The sequence below is a fragment of the Passer domesticus genome, chromosome 18, assembly GCF_036417665.1.
Source record: "Passer domesticus isolate bPasDom1 chromosome 18, bPasDom1.hap1, whole genome shotgun sequence".
In the NCBI taxonomy this organism is placed as follows: Eukaryota; Metazoa; Chordata; class Aves; order Passeriformes; family Passeridae; genus Passer; species Passer domesticus.
This window is the reverse complement of record NC_087491.1, coordinates 11590171-11608520: the sequence shown is the minus strand read 5'-3', so window position 1 is coordinate 11608520 and position 18350 is coordinate 11590171. Positions and strand designations below refer to the sequence as shown.

Genomic DNA, 18350 nt, shown 5'->3' with positions numbered 1-18350 from the left:
TCCAGATGACATCCTGGTAATGCTGTCCCATTTCTGAAGGGTTAAAGAGAGTGAGTGAGAAGGCTCGTGCCTTGGGAGTCTCTCCTTGCACATGTTCCCTTGCTATGACATTCTCCTCCTACATCCCTGCCAAGCCCTTTAAACCTCCCTAGTTTGAAATTCCTGTAACACCTCCCTGGGAATCCTGCTGGATGGAGCAGAGGCTCAGGAGTGCTCTCCTCCTCCAGGACAGCAGAGGAAGGAGCTGCAGCTGCATGCTCTCTTACAGACTGGCTATTTCATGTCTACAAAACACCAGGCAGCCAGATGTATGTGTGGATAGTCTTTATGTGAGAGAAATACACAATGTTGGTCTAAGCGGTGTCACCATGGAATTACAGAATATCCTGAATTGGAAGGGACCCCCAAACATCATCACAGTCCAACTCCTGGCCCTGCCCAGGACAACCCCAACAATCCCACCCTGTGCCTGAGAGCACTGTCCAAACACTCTGAACTGTGGCATTTGAGCAGCACAGGGCTGGGGGTGGCCAGAGGGGAGCAAAGTTCCAACTGCCTCAGGACACTCAGAGACCTCCATGAAAGCTTCTAAGGGAGAAGTTGCTCCATTTATTGCTTCAGGTGCAGTCAGCAATGGCCCAGCACAGCCAGAGATAAGAGGAGTTTTTAAAATCATTTATTAAATGTCCTTTTTCCTGGAGCTTGACCAGGATCTGGTGGGGATCAAGGCCAGTGAGAGTGGCTGCCAGCTACCACATGGCTGGGCTGGGCAAGGGCTGAGCTCTGTTTTGGGAGGAGGACAGAAGCAGGCTCTGTGTGCTGTGAGGGTGTGTTTGCTGAGCTGTTAGTGCAGAGGAGGGTGATGATTTTGGGATGGAAGAGACTCCATCCCTTTGTGTGCACAGAGGTAGCATCTTGCTCCGAGCAGCCCCGCGTTGGCAGCCAGTGGCACGTGCCAGGGTCCAAGCTGGCATGACACAGGTCTGGGGATCGACCTCATGCTTCTCTCTGGTCTCCTCCAGGAGAGACACTGCTTTGGTTCCTTCTCCCAGCTGTGCTGGGTAGGCTGTTGCAGGAGAACTGGATCAGAACAGGTTTTTACTGCAAGCTCAGGCACTACTGAGCAGCACAGACATTGTGTCCTCCCCTCCCTCTGCATGCTGCCACCTCCTCTGCATCCCTCGGGCAGCTCATCCCTTCACCAGGGGCAGCAGGGGAGGAGGGAGTGCTCCCTGGGCTCTGGGCTCCTGTTCTGAGCAGGAAAGAGAGTCTCTACTGCAAATAGATGTCGTGTGAAGAAAAACTGGACTCCCGGTGAGTAAGAATTAAGTCAGTGCTAAGCAGTTAACTAAAATGAAATTTTTCCAGTCTTACACTTATCACTGATTCTAAAAATGGTTTTCAGGCATAACGTGGATATGACCCCTCTGAAGAGGGGCTGCTGGTGGCCTGGTGCTGGGAGGCAGTGGGGATGGAAGGTGACAAAGCACTGGGGAGTCCAGAGTGTCCACTGGGGAGCTCCAAAGCTGTGCAAGGTATTCACTATCGAGAGAGCTGGGTCTGCTGAGGATGGGGCTGGCAGCCACCCTCCCAAGGCACTCGAGCTTTTCAGAGAGCAGGGAGCAGCCTCTCCTGGAGGGCTGGCATGGAGGACACCGGGGTGGGACCATGTCCTGTCCTGTTTCTGCTCGGCACAGGGGTGGCAGCTTCCTGCATCCCCACCATTGGCTGTGGGAAGGAACAGGATCCTCAGCGCCGGGCTGGGAGCTCAGCTCAGCCTGCACCAGGGCAAGGACAGTCCCTGCCTGGGCAGGTCAGCCCTGCTAGAGCTCTGTAGATGACCCAGCAGCCCGAGGGCTGCCGTGCTCCGCGGCGTCGGGCACGTGGAACGCCACGTACGGGCACTTCTTCACGTTGAGGCACACGAGCTTCTCGAGGGACGCTGTCTTCACGATCTCAAAGCCAGTTGCTCCACCAAATGTACTGGGTTTCCAGTACTCTGGGGAGCAGATGGGATTGCCAAAAAGCCCCTTCAGGGAAAATGGAGCTCCGATCTCCACCATGCTTTCCCCAAAAATGCCATTGGGTTGGGGTTTCTCCAGCAGCAAGCCTGGGTAAAACTCCAGAGCATCAATGTCTCCATACAGCTCTTCCAGCTCCGCTGCTTTCTCTTCCTCTCCTGCACCAAGTGAACATCAGAGTGCTTTAGCAAGAGACTCACACCTGGCAAGGACTGGCCTGGCAGTAGGCAAAGGGAGAGTGGCTCCCTTGCAGGCAGTGGCACGCCTGACTTCCAGGCCAGGGACTGTCCTTCGGCCTGGTCCTGCAGCCCCCAGGAGGGAGGACCCCTGCATCCCCTGACACCCCTGCATCAGCCCAGTCTGCCCCGCTGGGGGGCCATGAGCAGGCAGGGCTGGCATGGGCAGCAGCAGCTGCTCCAAGCCCAGGGGCAGAGGGGCAGCTCGTGGCCTTGTACCCACCCAGGGGCACAGAGTCCCTGGCCTGCCCCAGCAAAGCCCCAGGAGCAGCACTGCAGCCCTACCTGTCAGCTCCTGGAAGGACTTGTAGGGCTTCATGCCAAACCTTTTCCGATACTCGTTGAAGGGCTGGAGCCTCAGCTGCCGGGACTCCTTGATGACCCCGACGGCCACGTGCAGGACATTGGCATTGATGGTCTGTCCCCCACCGATCTGGAGGGAGAGACAAGGAGGACACACGTCAGGCACAAGGCAGCACCAGCTCCAGAGGGCCACCACACTAAAGCATCCATGTCCTGGGCTCGTGTTGTGACACCAGCGGGTCACTGCAGCAGCAAGAGGAGGGGGAGCTGGGGGGCAGTGCAAAATCCAGCTGCAGAGCAGCTTGGTCAGGTCAGCCCTGACCTTCTCCAGGGCAGGAGAAGTCCCCAATGGACAGGGCCCAGGGACCTGAGAGGATGAGAGAGATTTCAAGCTCACTGGGAGAACCCAAAAGGCCTCAAGCTCAGCCTCAGCTGGGCTGCTTGGCACAAGCAAAGGGTCAGGAATGGAGCTGCAGTCGCTTGGAAGAAAACATCCATGTGATGGCAGCAAAGAACAGTGCCAGGCGCTGCTCCAGGGGGAGCTCCCGGCTTCCACAGGCTCCTGGCATCACTGGAATGTTTACTGCAGGGCGCCAAGGGCAAGCAGCTGGGGCTGCCAGGGCCAGCCTTGCCACGGTGCTGCTGGGGAGGACTCCTCGTGTGCTGCCCTGGGCATCGGTGTGACATGGGCACCACGGCACGCGTGTGCCCCTGGGGAGGGCAGAGCAGGACCTTACCCTTCCTGCTACCTGCTTGGAAAAGGACTCCACCAGCGCCTCCACGCCGTAGTCCATGAGCATGGAGGTGTTGTAGAGGAACTGCTTGTAGCTGTACTCTTGTCCCTGGATGATGAAGGAGTCGGGCATCAGCCCGTGCCAGTGATAGAGCTGGTTGAACTCCACCGCGATGCGATTGCGGTACTGGAACTGTGACCCAAACAACAGCTCGGGGTCGAACTTGAGGCTCAGGTAGTACCCACTGAGGTGCTGCACGTAGTCCTCAACAACGATCTTAATGGTCTCCCCTGGGCAGGAGAAAAGAAGCAGCTGGCAGCAGAAGGAGCCACCAGCTCTGCACCTGAGATGTTACCCACATCTACCACAGCAGCCATCCACCTCCAACTGACCATTTTGGATGGCCCAAACCCAATTTTTTTGCTATATGGACCAAAACAAGCGACTCCCAGAAGGATGCCAGAGCAGCTGCCTTAAAGGCAGTTTGGCCATCACCCTCAAAAAGAGGCTGGCCAGTGTGTGAGTCCTTGGGGGTGGGACAGGGCGGGGGCAGCTCCTCACCGATGAGGACGAGCCGCGCTGTCTGGAAGAGCTGCTCGTCGCTCCAGGTGGGATGGTCCCTCTTGAGCAGGTCGCAGACGCGGTTGTGCTCGCGCAGCCAGAGCGTGGCGTACACGCAGAGCCCCGGCAGCAGCCCGAACACCTCCTGCCCCACGGCCAGCTGCTGCTCCTCGGGCACGCCCGGCGGGTACACCATGTGAACCGGCGCCTCGGTGACCATGGGCGGGTACACCTCTCCATCCACCACCTGGGGACACACCAGCGAGAGGGCAGAAAGGGCAGAGGGGACAAAACAGCCCAGTAAAAGCCTGCCCAGCCAGGAGCTGTCTCCCTAAGGGCACCACATCTGCTCTACTGCAAGAGGGGAGTAGAGTAGAAACACCTCTCTCACACAGCCCCAAATGCCTGCTGCCATCTGAGCAGCTGCACCCCAAAGATTGTCCCCCAGCCAGCAGCCACACGGGGCATCAGGGCTGGGGTCTGCCAAGAACTGCCTGAGGAACATGGGCTTCAAACAACCCTGGCTCACAGGGCTGGGGTGCGTTTCAGTGGTGCTGGGTGCTACCTGGAATTTCAGCTTCCCATCTCGGAAGAGTCGCAGCTGGTGCTGCCGCTGCAGGTTGTCCCCGTACAGATGTCCCAGGTCCACCTGTGGAGAGAGCAGGGCATCAAGGCTGCTCCGAGAGGCACAGGGACCCCAGCACCCCCTCATTCCTGTCCCCATGCCCTCACCCCATGCCCCAGAGCCTTGGTGAAGCCACGTCCCATCTTCCCAGATGTCTTGAAGAACTGGTGGGTGAAATGCTGGGCGAAGAAGGCAAACATCATGTTGGTGCCTCGAGGATCAGCCTCAAACTTCTGCCGCAGCAGGAACCTCTCAGCCAGGAGCTGGGGGTCAGGGAGCTGCAGCTTCCCTGCAAAGGATGGAGGTTGAGGGAAGATGCCCAGTGCCAACCCAGCTGGGTACTGGCGCTGTCTGCAGGGTTGCTGGTGGTGTCTGCTGCAGCATCAGGCACAGATTTATGTGCACAGACACCTTGCAGCCCTGTCACACAGGCTGTGACATGCCCCAGCAGCTCAGCCTGAGCTGTCCCAGCAGCAATCCAGATGCCATCAAGCTCCTCCTGCTGCAGAGCCAGTCTGGGCAGGACAGTGGTAGCACGTGGCACTGCCAGTGGTGCTTTGCAGATGTGTCCATGGCAGCAAAAGCTTGGCCATGGCCGGGTGGGAAACACTCAGGGTGAGGGTCCCCTGGACCAGGCACGTACCTTTGGTGCCCATGGGCGTGGGGCAGTTGTCTGGCACGGGCGGGAGGACGCGGGTGTAGTAGCTGACGTTGGCATAGGCCTCCCAGCTGATGTAGCCATAGTCAGAGTTGAAAGTGGGGGGGCTGGGGATGAGATTGGCACGAACTGAAAGGAGAGAGGGGGACCACCACTGTGGGGCTTGAGGCAGCAACGCACAAGCTCTGCCCCAGGTCCCTGCCTGCCTGCTCTGCGCTGCCAGACACCCCCTGACACCCCAAAAACCAGAAAGGTACCAGCAGTGCAGGCATGTGGGTGTCCTGGGCTTTGCTCCGAGCCTTTTAAAGGTTGCAATTCCCTGCAGAAAAGGAGGGCTTGTGCTAATATGCTAAGTGGATTCTTGGATGATGAATGAGATGACAAACCCATAGAAATGGTGAAGCCAACAGCCGGAGCCTTGCAAGCGTGTCGCTCCGGCTCCAAGAGCTGGAACCTAAATATTTATGCAAAGTGATGAATATGGAGACATGAGTAACAAGGGCCATATTTCCACGGGCTGCTCTCTGTGCAGCTGTGAAACAGCTCCTTGGCCTGGGGAGTGCAGCATGCCAAGAACTGCTCGTGTTTTCCAGCCAGCTGGACCCCCTACACCCCAATGCAACCCGGCTGGGCAGCCCCCCGAGCACAGTGACAGTGTGACAGGGTGATGGAAGGACAGGGTGACAACCTTCTGAGTCTTCTGGTGAGGTGACCCAAGCCTGATGCCCACCCTGCTCACAGGAGCTGCTCAGCATTGCTGCAGCCCTGCTATCCCACCCACACATGTGTGCATGCCAGGGGGTCCTCGAGTCCTGCTGAATCCCAAGACCCTCTCCAGCCCCTCACCTGTCAGCACGAGCCTCATGAGCGTGTCCCTGATGAAGGTGCTGTTGATAATGTCCCAAAACCACTTGAAGTGGGTCAGGATGAAGTGGTAGAAGGCAGGACTGGGCTTCAGCAGGTTGTGGAGACGTGTCCAGAACTCAGCTGGGGGAAACAGCCCGGTCAGTCTCCCTGCTGAGGAGCCAGCCCAGCCCCCAGTGAGTGCTGTGGGCACAGTGCTGTGGCACAGTGCTGTGGCACAGTGCTGCCGGGGGACAGGGACTCACGGGAGGTGCAGTTAACCCCGTAGTAGCCGGTCCGCGTGCAGTCGCACTCGTATCCTCTCAGGCCGACCCTCACGCACACCCCTTGGTTCTGGCAGGGGAAATAGCAGCAGGGATTCACTGCAGGGGGAGAGAGAGAGAGACATCAGCATCCAGGCAGCACATCCCTGCATCTGCTGGCTCCCTGCTCCTCAAGTGCCTCGGGCACAGCCCAGCCAGGCCCAGCTCAGGGGAGGAGGTGTAAGAGCCAAGCACTGCCCTGTTGTGGTGGTCTCCCCCATGCCCGGGGGGCTGCTGTGCCCCCGGAGCCCCTGCCCAGGCCGAAGCCATGCAAACAGCCACTGTGTAATAACAACAGCCATTGTCAGGCCGTTTGCTTTGGCAGGGCCCCGAGCGGATGGAAAGGGCCTCTCTGGGCTCACTCCCGGCTCCTGCCCGGCCCCTTCCTCCACCACCTTCATGCCCAGCCTGCAGGATGAGATAAGGCCCCTTCAGCCCTTCCCAAGGCAGTGGGACCACGAGGGACAGGGAGACCCCTGGCACAGAGCAGCTCCCACGCTGAGGCAGCTCCATCCCACCGAGCCTCTCCGGGCTGTCCTGGAGCAGGAAGATCCTTTAACTCCACCATCCACAGCCCCTCCAAGGGCAACAAACCTCAGGGGATACAGAAACACAGTCCAGGGCGGCCCAGGGCTCCTCTGCCTTCCATCAGCCAAAGGAATGCTCTGGAAATTGGGATGTTCCTGTCACAGCTGCCTCCTGAAATCCTCACCGGTGGCATTCCCAACTCACCAAGCCAGCTCTGGACAGAGCCTTTGTGCCAGGAGGGAAGTGCCTAAAGCCCAGGCCTGGCTGCACACCTGGAACACGCTGGAGGCCACCAGGGCTCACAGCACCCATGGACAAGGTGCCACCAGCCCAACACAGCGCCCAGCTCTGGAGCTGCTGGCTGCAGGAATGGGGGACAGGCAGCACACCCCGAGTGCTGAAGAGACCAACAGCCACTGCCAGTGTGCCCAGTGCCACAGCTGATGGAGGAAGATGCCCTGATGTGGCTCCTGAGCTCACCAGATCCCTGCCAGACCTGCTTCAGGTTCTTCTGGAATTTGGGAACAGGTTCCATTGCTGGGGTGGTAGGATGGGCATGCAGAACAGGAATCACATTTTTTCCATAGGAAATTGCAGCTAAAAATTAACATCTTTGGAAAATTAAGGTAATTTAGTGAAGTTGCTCGGTCCCCCAGCAGGCACGTACTCGGGGCAGGGCAGGGAGCCCGGGGCTCAGCCAGCAGCTCTGCCGGGCTGTGCTCAGCCCTGTGGTCCCAAATCCCTCACTGCACAGGGCCCGACTTGCAAAGGCGTGTTCAGCTCCCAGCACTTCCATCAGGCTCCCTTTCATCTTGCATCTTTTCATGTCTCCAGACGGGAGGCAGCAGGCAGGATCTTATTTATCTCAGACAAATTAAGGTCAGACCACCCGTTCAGATTTTTGCAAGATGGGAATTTTTGGAAAGGGAGAGGTGTTGCAGCGCAGCTGGAGCATCCTCTGGGCTATTCCCACGCCGTAGCTCCACACTTGGCTGTGCTGCAGACCCGGTAAAAGCCGCGAGGAGCAGCCCCGTGCCGTGCCCGGTGCAACCCGGGCAAAGCTGGGCTCCTGTGGGTGCCGCAGCCACAGGGCTGGGAGGATGCCCCGGCACGGCAGGTCCAGTCCTGCCCCATCTCTCCAGCTGATACGGGAAGTCGGGAGGAGCTCTCTCGGCCGGGTGCGGGGCTCGGTGGCTCGGGGGGCCGAGCCCTCCTCCGAGGCGGGTTTGGCCCTGCCCGGGCCGCCTCCCCCGGTTCACCGCGGTGTCAGCTCCGCCGGGTCCCGGAGGTGGGGTGGGAGCAGCGTGTTCCAGCCAAAAAGGGTGGGAAGGGGCTGGAGCGTGTCCTGGCCCGCGACACCAGCCCCATCCCACCCTGAGGAGCCTCCCTCCGCAGCAGCTCCACGCCCCGGCCAGGAATCCTGCGCTGGCCCTGCCAGGAGGCTCCAGGTATGGGAAAGGCGCTGCCAGCGCCCCTCCGTGCCGGCAGGGCTGGTGAACACGCTCCATCACCGCTGAAAAATGCCAATTTCGGGGACAACATCCGTTCCACAGACCGCAGCCAAAGCAACCTGGGGTGAATCACGGCCGGGATGGAGCCGGGCTCGCTCCGATGGACACGGCCCCGCTGCCGCAGGCTTTGAAGACAATGGAACGCTTACGCACTTGTTTTTCTGATCCTGGAAGGTTTCTCGGGCCCACAAACTATTCACAGCACACACACCACAGCCAGATTGTCATCTGCAACCACTTCTGGCAGCACCATGGGCAGGAGCAGCGTGCCAGGCTCACAGCTGTGCTCCACGTGGGCTCGGGGATCCTCCCCCTGCACCTGAGCCAGGCTGGTGCCAGGGACGGCCTGCAGGGCTGACACAGCCCCGGGGCTCTCGGGGGGCAGCTGGCTTCACCCTGCAGCTCTCTGTGAGCCCACTGCGGAGGGGATGTGCTGGGAGGAGGTGAGAGCACAGGCAATGGAAACAGACACGAATGCAGGGCAGATCGAGGTGCCCACCTGCCTCCACACAGTGCCCGACCTGCCCCGTGGCTGGGGCTTGGGCACACGGAGATGTTGGGGTGCTGCCACTGCTCCTGCCTGGCAGTGTGACTTGTGCAGTGGCTGCTGAGAGGACAGGCGGGTTTACTTTGCAAGAACGCTTGGACAAAACTACACCCCTGAAGGCAAGTTAGCAGCCAAAGGCAATATCTGCAGGGAAAACTGAGAAACACCTTGGGACCAGCCTGGCTCTGCTCGCAGCCAGAGGAAAAGTCTACAGAGAACAAACACCAGGGCTCAGAGCCAAGGTGCAGCCAGTGAGGAGTCAAGTAGAGTGCTCTGAACAGCAAACATCAAGTGAGCAGGAGATCCCAGCCTCAGCCCAACATCCTGTTATTTGGTCTTTGAGAGCAGATCCGAGGACTAGATTAGGGCTGTGGTCCTCCTGGTGCAACCCTGGGAGGAGCAGAGCCCAGATCTCTGCTGGCAGCACCTCGGGGCACAGCACAGTTCCCCTAATTTCTCAATCAGATATCTCCCTCCCTAATTAAGGCTTGGAAAAAAGCCGTTTTTTCATGTACATCGTGTATCCCAGGTATTTATTTTTCCTCCACATAATGAAATTTGCTTTGATCCTGCTGTGCAGCAGTCAGCTCCAGGGCTGCACCATTCCAGCGCTGCATCTGTCCCAGCTGCTTCAGGCACGTGGGTCCTCAGCATGTCCCCAGGCCCTGTCCTGTGATCAGCAGGACACACAGATGCTGGCCCCAGCTGTCCTCAGCTCCCAGAAGAACTTTTCAGGAAGATAAAACACATGTAAAGAGATGGCCAAGCCAGAGAAGGAGCATGCAGAGGCTGTCCCTTGCCACTTGTGGTGCAGCCCAGCCAGTGACAGCCAGGTCTGTCCCCTGGGGGCTCTCCTTTCAGCAGAGGTGGCTGATGTGCCCTGCAGTGGGGTGCCTGCCACCTCCCTCAGCATTGGGGTCACCCAGCCCCACTGTTTCTGGTGGCTGGACCTGTCACATCCTGCCAGGTCACACCCCAGCTCCTGGAGTCCCCTGCAGAGCTGGCATGGCTGCCCTCTGCATGGCCACCCTGCAGCCATGGGTCCTGTTCCCTTTCTGGGACGTTCACAGCTGAAACAGGGAAGTCTGCACCTCGAGGTCACTGGTTCTGCAGAGGACCAGCTGCTCCAGCCCAGAGAAGTCCCTGCTCTCCTGAAGGATGGGGTGGGAAGGGGTGCAGGCAGCGGGAAGGGCAACACCCCCTGTTCTGCACCAGCTCTGCTGAGCCCAAACCACTCGGTTTGGGTCAGTCCTGCCATGGTCCTGCTCCCCCTGCAAGGGGGGCTCCTGCTGCACTCCCCACGTTCAGCCTGCACTGTAGGGGCTGGGGACAGAGCTGATGGGGTTTGAGAAAGGGTTTTATTTAACCACATGCTCCATGGGTGCCTGCCATAACCAGCATCTCCTGGTGTGCCTTGAACTCCTACAGGGCATGGGCATGGCAAGGAGACGACGGCTGAGGCCACCAAAGCCACCCCTGCTGCTCCCAGCCCTCCATCCTCACTCCCAGCTGCAGCGACACCGGCCGTGTGACAGCGGCAGCGTGTTTGGGGACATGGACTGTCCCCCTCTCCTTCGAAAGCCCCGTCCCGGCCGGGAGGCTGCAGGAAGAGCCGGGCACTGCCCCTCGGCCGGGCTGGCCGCGGTGCTGGCGGGGCTCCAGCCCTGTCGTGCGTCCCCGGGCCAGCGCTGTCGCCCCGGGCCCTGCGTGCGGTCCCTGCCCGGTCGCTGCGGGAGGCGGGGGAAGTTTGTTCCACCCGGGCGCTCCTGCTCCCAGCCGGGCGTGACGGCCCAGAGCCTGAGGACACCCTGACCCGGGCGGGGGGCTGCTGCCAGCCGCCCCTGCCCACCCTGCCTGCCGTCCGCCCCGGGCACGGAGGGCACCGGCGGCCGAGGACGAGCCGGGGGCCACGAGCGCGGTCCCGCCCGGGAGCCGCCGGTCCGCGGCCCGGTCCCGCAGCGCTCCCCGCGTCCCCGGGACTCCCGGTACTGGACCCTGCGGGGCCAGGTCCCCTCTCACTCCCGGTGACGAATGTCCCCTGTTCGGGATGTCGCCGCTCCTCCGGTACCGACTCCCCCCGTCTCCCTCCCTCCCGGTGCGGTCCCGCCCCGCGTACCGGAGCCGGTGCCGGCGGCGCTCCCGGCGGCGCAGAGCAGCACGGCGTGGGCGAGCAGCAGCCGGAGCCCCGCGGCCGGCGGGGCCCGGGCCCGGCACCCACCGCCCATGGCGAGAGGCAGCTCCCCGCGTCCCGCCGTCGCACCCGGCGCGGCCCCGCCGCCCCCGCCCCCGCCGCGCTGCCTCCCGCCCCCGACGGGACGGGACGGGACGGGGCCGCCTCCGCCAGCCCGGCCCGCCGGGGGACTGCCCCGGCCGCGCTCCCCTCCCCCGGCCCGCTTGGCCTCCCCTGCATCCCCAGCCGTGCCCCGGTCCGTGCCTCTCCGGGAACCCCAGCTTGCTTCGTTTCCCTCCCAGTTTCCACCTACCCGAACATCTCCATAGCCAGCCTCTGGTTCCCACATCCCGCCGCATCCCCACGCCCTTGCTCCCACGTCCCCCTCCATCCCCATTCCACACCCCCATCCCAGGTTCCGTGCCCAGCCCCCGATCTCCTCGGCCTGGCTCAGCTCCTCTTGGCCGCAGGGGCTGCCCTGGCAGTGCTGCCCGGCTGTGCCAGGAGCCCGGCTGCCACAGCCGCCAGCGACCAGAAAAGCTGAGTTTATCGGCGGAACCATCGCTGGCTGTTTCCTCCCGGATGCTTTGCTCCCAGCATCAGCCGCTGCCAGCCGGACAGGACTCAGCCAGCCCGGCTCGGGCAGGCAGCAGCCACCCCACAGGAGCAGAGTGGGGCTGGGAGAGGCTCTGCATGGCTCTGGGGTAGGCGAGAGCGTGGTGAGCTCAGACCTGGCTGGGATGTCCCCAAACTGCTGAACCCTGAGCTCAGAGCCTGCTGAGACTCTCCTGTGCTGCGCTGTGGAAGAGGCAGAGACCCCAGCGCAGGCCTGGCTGTGTGAGGGGATTATCCTGGGTTTTGCTGAGCTGCAGGAAGCCCTGGCAGGCTGGGGGAGCGCTGTTCCTGCCTGGATCCCGCCTGATTTCTCTGCGGGGGTTTCAGCAGCAGGGAGGGAGTGTTCTCACAGGGCAAGTGGCTTTCACAGGTGTCCAAAAATGCACGAGGGTCTCAGATCCAGCTTCAGCAAGTAAATGCACCAGCCATGACATAAACATGAGCTCAGCAGGCTCTGGATGCGCTCACACAGGGTGGAGACTGCCTCTGCTCCAGCTGAGGAGCTCACACAGGGAATTGGGGCAGGTTTTGCTGTTTGCGTGCAGTTGGTGCAGCCAGCGTGTGCGGGGCCGCAGCTCCCCCTGCCAGCCTGCCCAGGGTGCCACAGCCCCAAGGAAGGCAGCGGTGCACCCTGTGGGTGTATTTCCCCTCCATTCCCCCTTGCAGCACCACCAGCCCCTGCTCTGGCCGGTCCCCCTCCTGTCCTGCACCCGTGGGTGACTCTGTTGACGCAGCACGGTGACCTGGCACAGCCTGACCCTGCGGCAGCCCCCCGGCCCTGGGGATGTCCCGCTCCCTCTCGCCGCCCCTCCTTTCCCTCTCGCCAGGTTTCAATAACCACTCTCTTGCACAACACCGGAAACGCTTGCAACAGCCCGGGGCCAGCTGTCTCGCCAGGGCTGCCATGGGGGGGCTGTCCCGGCGCTGCTGCTCAGGGAGGGGGCTCTGCGGGGGTCCCGCAGGCTCCCACCGCTCTGGCGTCCATCGAGTGCCCAGACCCCTCACTCCAGCGCTCCGTGCTCAGCTCTAAGCCAGCAGCCACTGAACTCCCTGGTGCCAGCCCCGGCTGCCACCAGACGTCCCGTGACTCTGTCTGAGCTGCAGCCCACGGTGCCTGGCCTCAAGTGCCAGGGTGGCAGCCAGCCCTGGGTGCCCAGATGAGTTCCTGTGCCCAGCCAGGGCAAGGGAGGCTGGTGCAGCTCGGGCACTGTGTGAGGCTGTGGTCTCACAGCTTGGTGCAAGGCCAGGGCCACCCGAGGCACAGAGGGCACATCTGGGGATTTGCCACAGCCTTGGCAACCTGGGCACTGTGTCTGGCCAGCAAATGCCCTGACACCTCTCTGGAGTAGAAAGGGGATCTCCGGCGCGGTGCTGCCAAGTCCCACGAGTGCCTCACTGCCATGTCCGGGGGACAGCAGGGGACAAGCAGCCCCCCGGGCCCTGCTGCTCCAGGGCTGCTGGCGCTGCCCCGGGGCTGTGCCGGCCCCAGACCCAGGGGATGCTGCGGGAACGGCACAGGACGGGGAAGGCAGGCTCGGAGCCGTGCTGGGATGCACCAGAGCAGCGGTGAGAGGTCACGGCCCCGGTCGGGGCACGGCGTGTCGGTGCCGGCGGGGGCGGCGTGCCCCGGTGCTGCCGGGCGTCCTCCGTAGGGAGGCAGCAGAACTCCGCCGATGGCAGCGCGGCGGCGGCGCCGGGAGGCGCTGGGAGGTGCTTGAGAGGCACGAAGCATCGCTGGTCCTGCGCTGCTCTGCCTTGGGCCGCCCCGCATCTCCCCTGAGCCCCGCATTCCCCGAGTGTGGGGTGGTGCTGCACCCGGAATCCGAAATGTAAGTGGAACAGGAGAGTGGGACACAAGAACCTGTGGTGGGTCAGCACACAAAATCCTTCCCCCCATCAGCCCAAGGATGCTGGAGCCATGGGAACACCCGTGCCTGGGGACACCTGGTGCTGTGCCCCGTGAGACAAGGGGCAAAGGAGCACTGAGGAGACCACCCACTCTGAGCCCACAGAGCCAGGCAGGGGCACCCCACAGCTCCCCACACCGGGCCTGTCAGGACTGTGTCCCTCTGATCCCAGGGGACCTGCATGGCTGTGGAGCATCCCACCCTTGTCCATCCCTGAGCAGCTTCTCTGTGGGACGTGGTTCAGTGGGGGAACATTGGCCGTGGGCTGCAGGGGATGCACAAAGAGCACAGAAGCTGAACTCCACATTTTTCTGTGAGGTTGAGGTCACTGGTGGCAAGTCCTCGTGGGGAATGTCCCCAACAGCCACAGAAACAAGGGCACAGCAGATGCTGGTGGCTGAGACCCCTCGGGGGGCAGTGCTCAGGGCTCGTCCCCTCTGGCTCAGGGGGGCTCTGTGGGCACAGGGTCAGTCAGGGCAGCCCGGGGGGCCAAACCCTCCCCGATGGCTGAACAGGGCTGGCGGCCCCTTCCCCAGCTCCGCCGGGCACAGAAGAGGAGGACCCAGCATTTCCTCCGGCACGGGGAGCTGACAGACAGTTTGGGGGGCTACAAATCAGAATTGAAAAGCCGGGGCTGGACAGGCTGTCTGGGAACTCGTAACCTGAGCCCCAGGAAAGGAGGACTCAGGAAAGCGCTTTCAGCAATCATATTCATCATCTTCAGCTCGGGCTCATTAGGCTCGCGGAGCCCAGCCCCGCCACCGCCAACGCCTCCCGCACGCAGATAGAGCCGCCGGCTCAGACAAATAAATGCTTCCAGCTTCCCGGTGGATGCGGCAGGTCAGGGAGCATCTGATGCCAATTACCCGCGGTGTAGGGTTCCCGGGATCCCTGCGCTCCCGCCCGGCTCTGCCCGGCCACCGACACGGCCCCTCCCGGCCGGGGTGGCCCCACGGGTCACCCTCTGCTGGCGGTGCCAGGAGCGATGGGGGCAGCCGAGGGGAGAGCTCCAGCCTTCTGCCCCAGGGGAGGACAGCGCTGTGCCCCCGCCTGGGCTCCTCCATCCCGGACCGGACTGATCCTCCAGCGCTGCAGGGCATGGCTGAAGGCCACCTCACCGTGCTGCCGTCCTCACCAGCGTGCCACTGCTGCCACTGCCTCTCGGGCTGTCCCCACACCCGTGCTCACCCTCCTCCCTGCTCCCTGGCACGGGGCACAGCGTGGAGGGATGCCCCGGCTGGTGCCAGGTTTGGAGCAGTCCTGGCCGAGGGGCTGGCAGAGCCCCGAGCACTGGGCAGCCTTCAGCAAGCAGGGCAAGAGTCCTGGGGCTGTGCATGGCCGTGTGACAGCGCGTGGGTGCCCTGCTGTGGGTGGGTCCCACGGGGTCCCTGGGGCAGCTCATCCCCACCTCAGGCCTTGAGCAGAGGACAGCTGTGGGAGTTTTGTCAGATTCGGGTCCAAAATCACAACGGGACATGGAAACCCATGGACAGGTGAAGAATCACCACAACAGACGGGGCTGGGGAGGGTCCAGGTGTCCATCCCGAGGGGTGATGGCAGCCAGCACAGCCACACAGCCTCGCTGGGCACGGTGGTGAAAGGGGCACAGGTGGCTCTGCTGGCCCCGTGGCTCCTGGGGACAGCTGCTCGCTCCCTCTTCTCCAGGCCCAGGCTGGCCTGGATGTCCTTAATTGCCCAAAGGTCGGTGTCCCCGAGCCCGGGGCCACGTGTCGGAGGGGCTGCGGGCAGGAGCCTGACACGGACACGAGTCACTCGGGATCAACGCTGGGGGTCAGGAAATTACAGCGGACACGAACCTAAATACGCTGCACGTCCCCCCAGGTAATCAGGGGCCGGGCCAGATTCCAGCTGACAGCTTAAATGCCTTAATTCCTCGGCCCCGTGGTTCGAGGGGGTCCCGTGTGCCGTGGGCTTCTCCCAAATGGTCTCTGAGCTGGAGATTTGTCTGTAATTGGAGGCGTGTTGCATTCCCCTGAAAGTAGCCAGGTCCCGCTGGAGGGGGGCTGCGGGAAGGCAGCAATTTCCCTTATGGAATTATTTACCTGATTAGAGAGTTTATTTTATCAAAATTGCTTCAGAATGGGGCTGCTCAGTGTGTCCAGCACAGGGAGCTCCCCGGTGGGGCTGGCGGCCTGGAGACAGGTAATTTGTGTGGTTAATGGGACTAATCCACCAGGCAATTACACCAATAGATTTCACGGCTGCAAAGTGCTCTGTTCCCATTAATTAAAAATCTGTTAAGAAGATTAGCACTAAAGGTATCAAAAGAAACCCACGAGTTTCTTTCCCCACAGGCCCCCCGAAGGCGAGTGTGGGAGTGCTGGATTGCTCACATTAGCACAAAAATGATTCTTTTAAAGGTAAGGGCTTCACATCCAAAGTGACTGCTGACAGTTTACCCCGACTTCTCTACCAAGAGGTCCTTTATTTTTAATTACAGTTTTTTTAAAATTAGCCCTGATTGTTCGCGTGGAGTGTTAGCTTAAATATATTTGGAACGTGTGGTTGCCCTGTGTGTGGTAGCACAGGGTGGGGAGGGCAGCCCCTGGCCCAGCCCTGCACCCCCTGTGCCCCCACTGCTGGGCTGGTGCTTGGGATGCCCAGGAGGGGTCAGGGGTCAGGGGGCTGAGCTGAGCATCCCACTGAGATGGTCCCACCAGGGCAGGGATGGGGACAGCACCACCATGGCACCACCACAGGCAGAGGCACCAAACCCAGCTCTGCAGCAGGCACTGGGCTGCACGGGCACCTCCCCGGTGTGCAGGGGGCACACGACTCCCACCAGGGGCTTCTGTGTGGCAGGAGACCTGTGCCACCACCCCAGGACACCCCACTGCCACCCTGCTGGCCAGCCCAGCTCTGCTCAGCCCCTCCTGCCACTCCTGGTCTTTGTCCACAGCCAGGCACGAGCAAAACAAAAGCAAATTCCCCAGCAGCTGAAGGTGCCATTTTTATGGCTGGGCTGAACGAGGAAGTATTTTTTGATCTGTTAAAAATCCTGAATATTATCTGACAGTTTATCTTGTTTCTCGAATCCGTGTCTTTGCAGCAACGCCAGCTCATTTACATGTGTATTGCGCCTGCCTCCACGGGTGCTGAGGTCAATTGAAACTCAAGAAAAGAGGAGAAATTTATGCAAAACTGTTGATTGCATTTGTATGTAATGAAATCATCCAATATTCATCTGACTATAGACTCTAATCTGAAAGGAGAAGTGAAGGACATAAGAGTCACTGGAAAGCAATAATGAGCTTCTGTAGTGATTAAAAAAGCACTTGAGCTTTCTGAAAATCCAGCCAGAAATCGTGTCTAATCAACACGGAATATAGGAGGCAGAGATTACATTGATACATTTTGCAAAGCTCACTGCTGCAAATGTATGCGCGCTGTAAACTCTGACATGCCATCCAGGGTCTGTTGGATACAAATCCGGGCGGCACAATCAGCGCCCGCCCGTCCCTGGCACAAAGCAATCTCCGTGTCTCTGCTCCGTGACTCACAAGGAGCGCAATCACATCTATTTTGAAGAGCAATGTTGTTTTTTAACTATGTCGAGAGCTCCCAGCTTCCTCGGAGTTTTTCCTTCCCTCCGCGCGGCCGCGGGGCTCGGGCGGGCAGCTGGCAGCAGCCCGGAGCGTTGGAACAGCCTGGTGGAGCTGAGAGAGGCTTGGGGCAGCCTGGGAAGGGCACAGCTCTGTCCTGAGCAGGGATGGGCACAGGGATGGGCACAGGGATGTTGGGATGTGAGCCCCAGGGGACCCCCACCCCTCCAGGCCACAGCAGTGCCCAGCGGGTGCGACGCTGCCAGGCTGGCAGGTGCTGTTAGCAGAGGGGTCCCTGCAGGGCACACGGTGGGGACAGCCCAGGGCACAGCACGGGCTCTGGCCCTCACCCTCTGCCCTGCCAAGGCCAGACCATTTGGTGGCTGATGTGGCATCACCGACACCGACCCACATTGAAGCACTCCCCAGCCGCTTTCTGGCCCAGCTCCCTTCCCCTCCTGGTTATTTGGCACAGCTGGAGCTCCTTTCCCACCCGCCAACAGCATCAGCTGCAGCTTCTTATCAGCTCTGGGTGCAATCCAGGCTGGAACCAAGTGAGAGGCTCCTGCTGGTGCCAGTGGAGGAGTGTTTGGAGCAGGCAGACTTTGTGCTGCAGCTCCTGATGTGGAGCAGCAGCTGATTTGTGCTGTAAAGGGAAAGTGGGACCTCTCCAGGGCCACCCTGTGAGCCAGCCAGTGGTGAATGCCCATCCTCTCTTTTCCTGGGTGGTTCTGCTGTGGTTCTGTGTGACTGGGAGGTGCTGGGGCTGTGCTTTTTCAATGCTTGTCCTGCAGGGAGCAGGATGGACAGTGGGGACACAGATCCCCAGGCTCATGTCCTATCTGCCCTGCTTTGGTGGCACCAGGGCTGAGAGCAGCTTCTGTGGGCCCTGGGGCTGCTCCTGGCTGATGCAGGGCACAGGGATGAGAGGGGGACACAGGTAAATGGGCTCCCAACCATCCAGGCAGCTCTGCCCCCAGCCCAGCACCAGGGTAGTTTACCACAGGTTTTATTCCTTGTGTAGCAGTAAATATTTGGGAAATTCCCATGTGCACGACCCCATGTAGCTCCACTGCCTGCCTCCACCAGCTCAGTGCCAGCACCCCAAGGGCTTGGAGAATGGGGAGAGGCTGGAGAAGGCTCCATGAGCAGCAGCTCTCCACCTGCCCTGGCTCTGTGGAGCTCCCAGCCCAGCTGCTGCTGCT

At 61.1% G+C, this 18350-nt stretch overlaps 1 protein-coding gene across 3 annotated transcripts; it reads right to left on the bottom strand.

The window, feature by feature from the left end:
• Positions 1-315: 315 nt before the first annotated feature.
• PTGS1 (prostaglandin-endoperoxide synthase 1) lies at positions 316-11430 on the bottom strand. Of its 3 annotated transcripts, none has more exons than XM_064393706.1 (10): positions 11374-11430; positions 6248-6364; positions 5985-6125; positions 5124-5267; positions 4588-4769; positions 4421-4504; positions 3856-4102; positions 3298-3584; positions 2543-2690; positions 316-2179 (listed from the first exon to the last, which is right to left on the bottom strand). In XM_064393706.1, exons 1-10 carry the CDS (start codon positions 11417-11419, stop codon positions 1824-1826), a joined length of 1752 nt encoding a protein of 583 aa, XP_064249776.1. In that variant the 5' UTR covers positions 11420-11430; the 3' UTR covers positions 316-1823. The 3 variants fall into 3 exon arrangements, with proteins under 3 accessions (XP_064249776.1, XP_064249774.1, XP_064249775.1); XM_064393704.1 differs by lacking the exon at positions 11374-11430 and adding an exon at positions 11007-11162; XM_064393705.1 differs by lacking the exon at positions 11374-11430 and adding an exon at positions 11007-11162 and having other exon boundaries at positions 3310-3584.
• Between the last annotated feature and the right edge of the window lie 6920 nt (positions 11431-18350).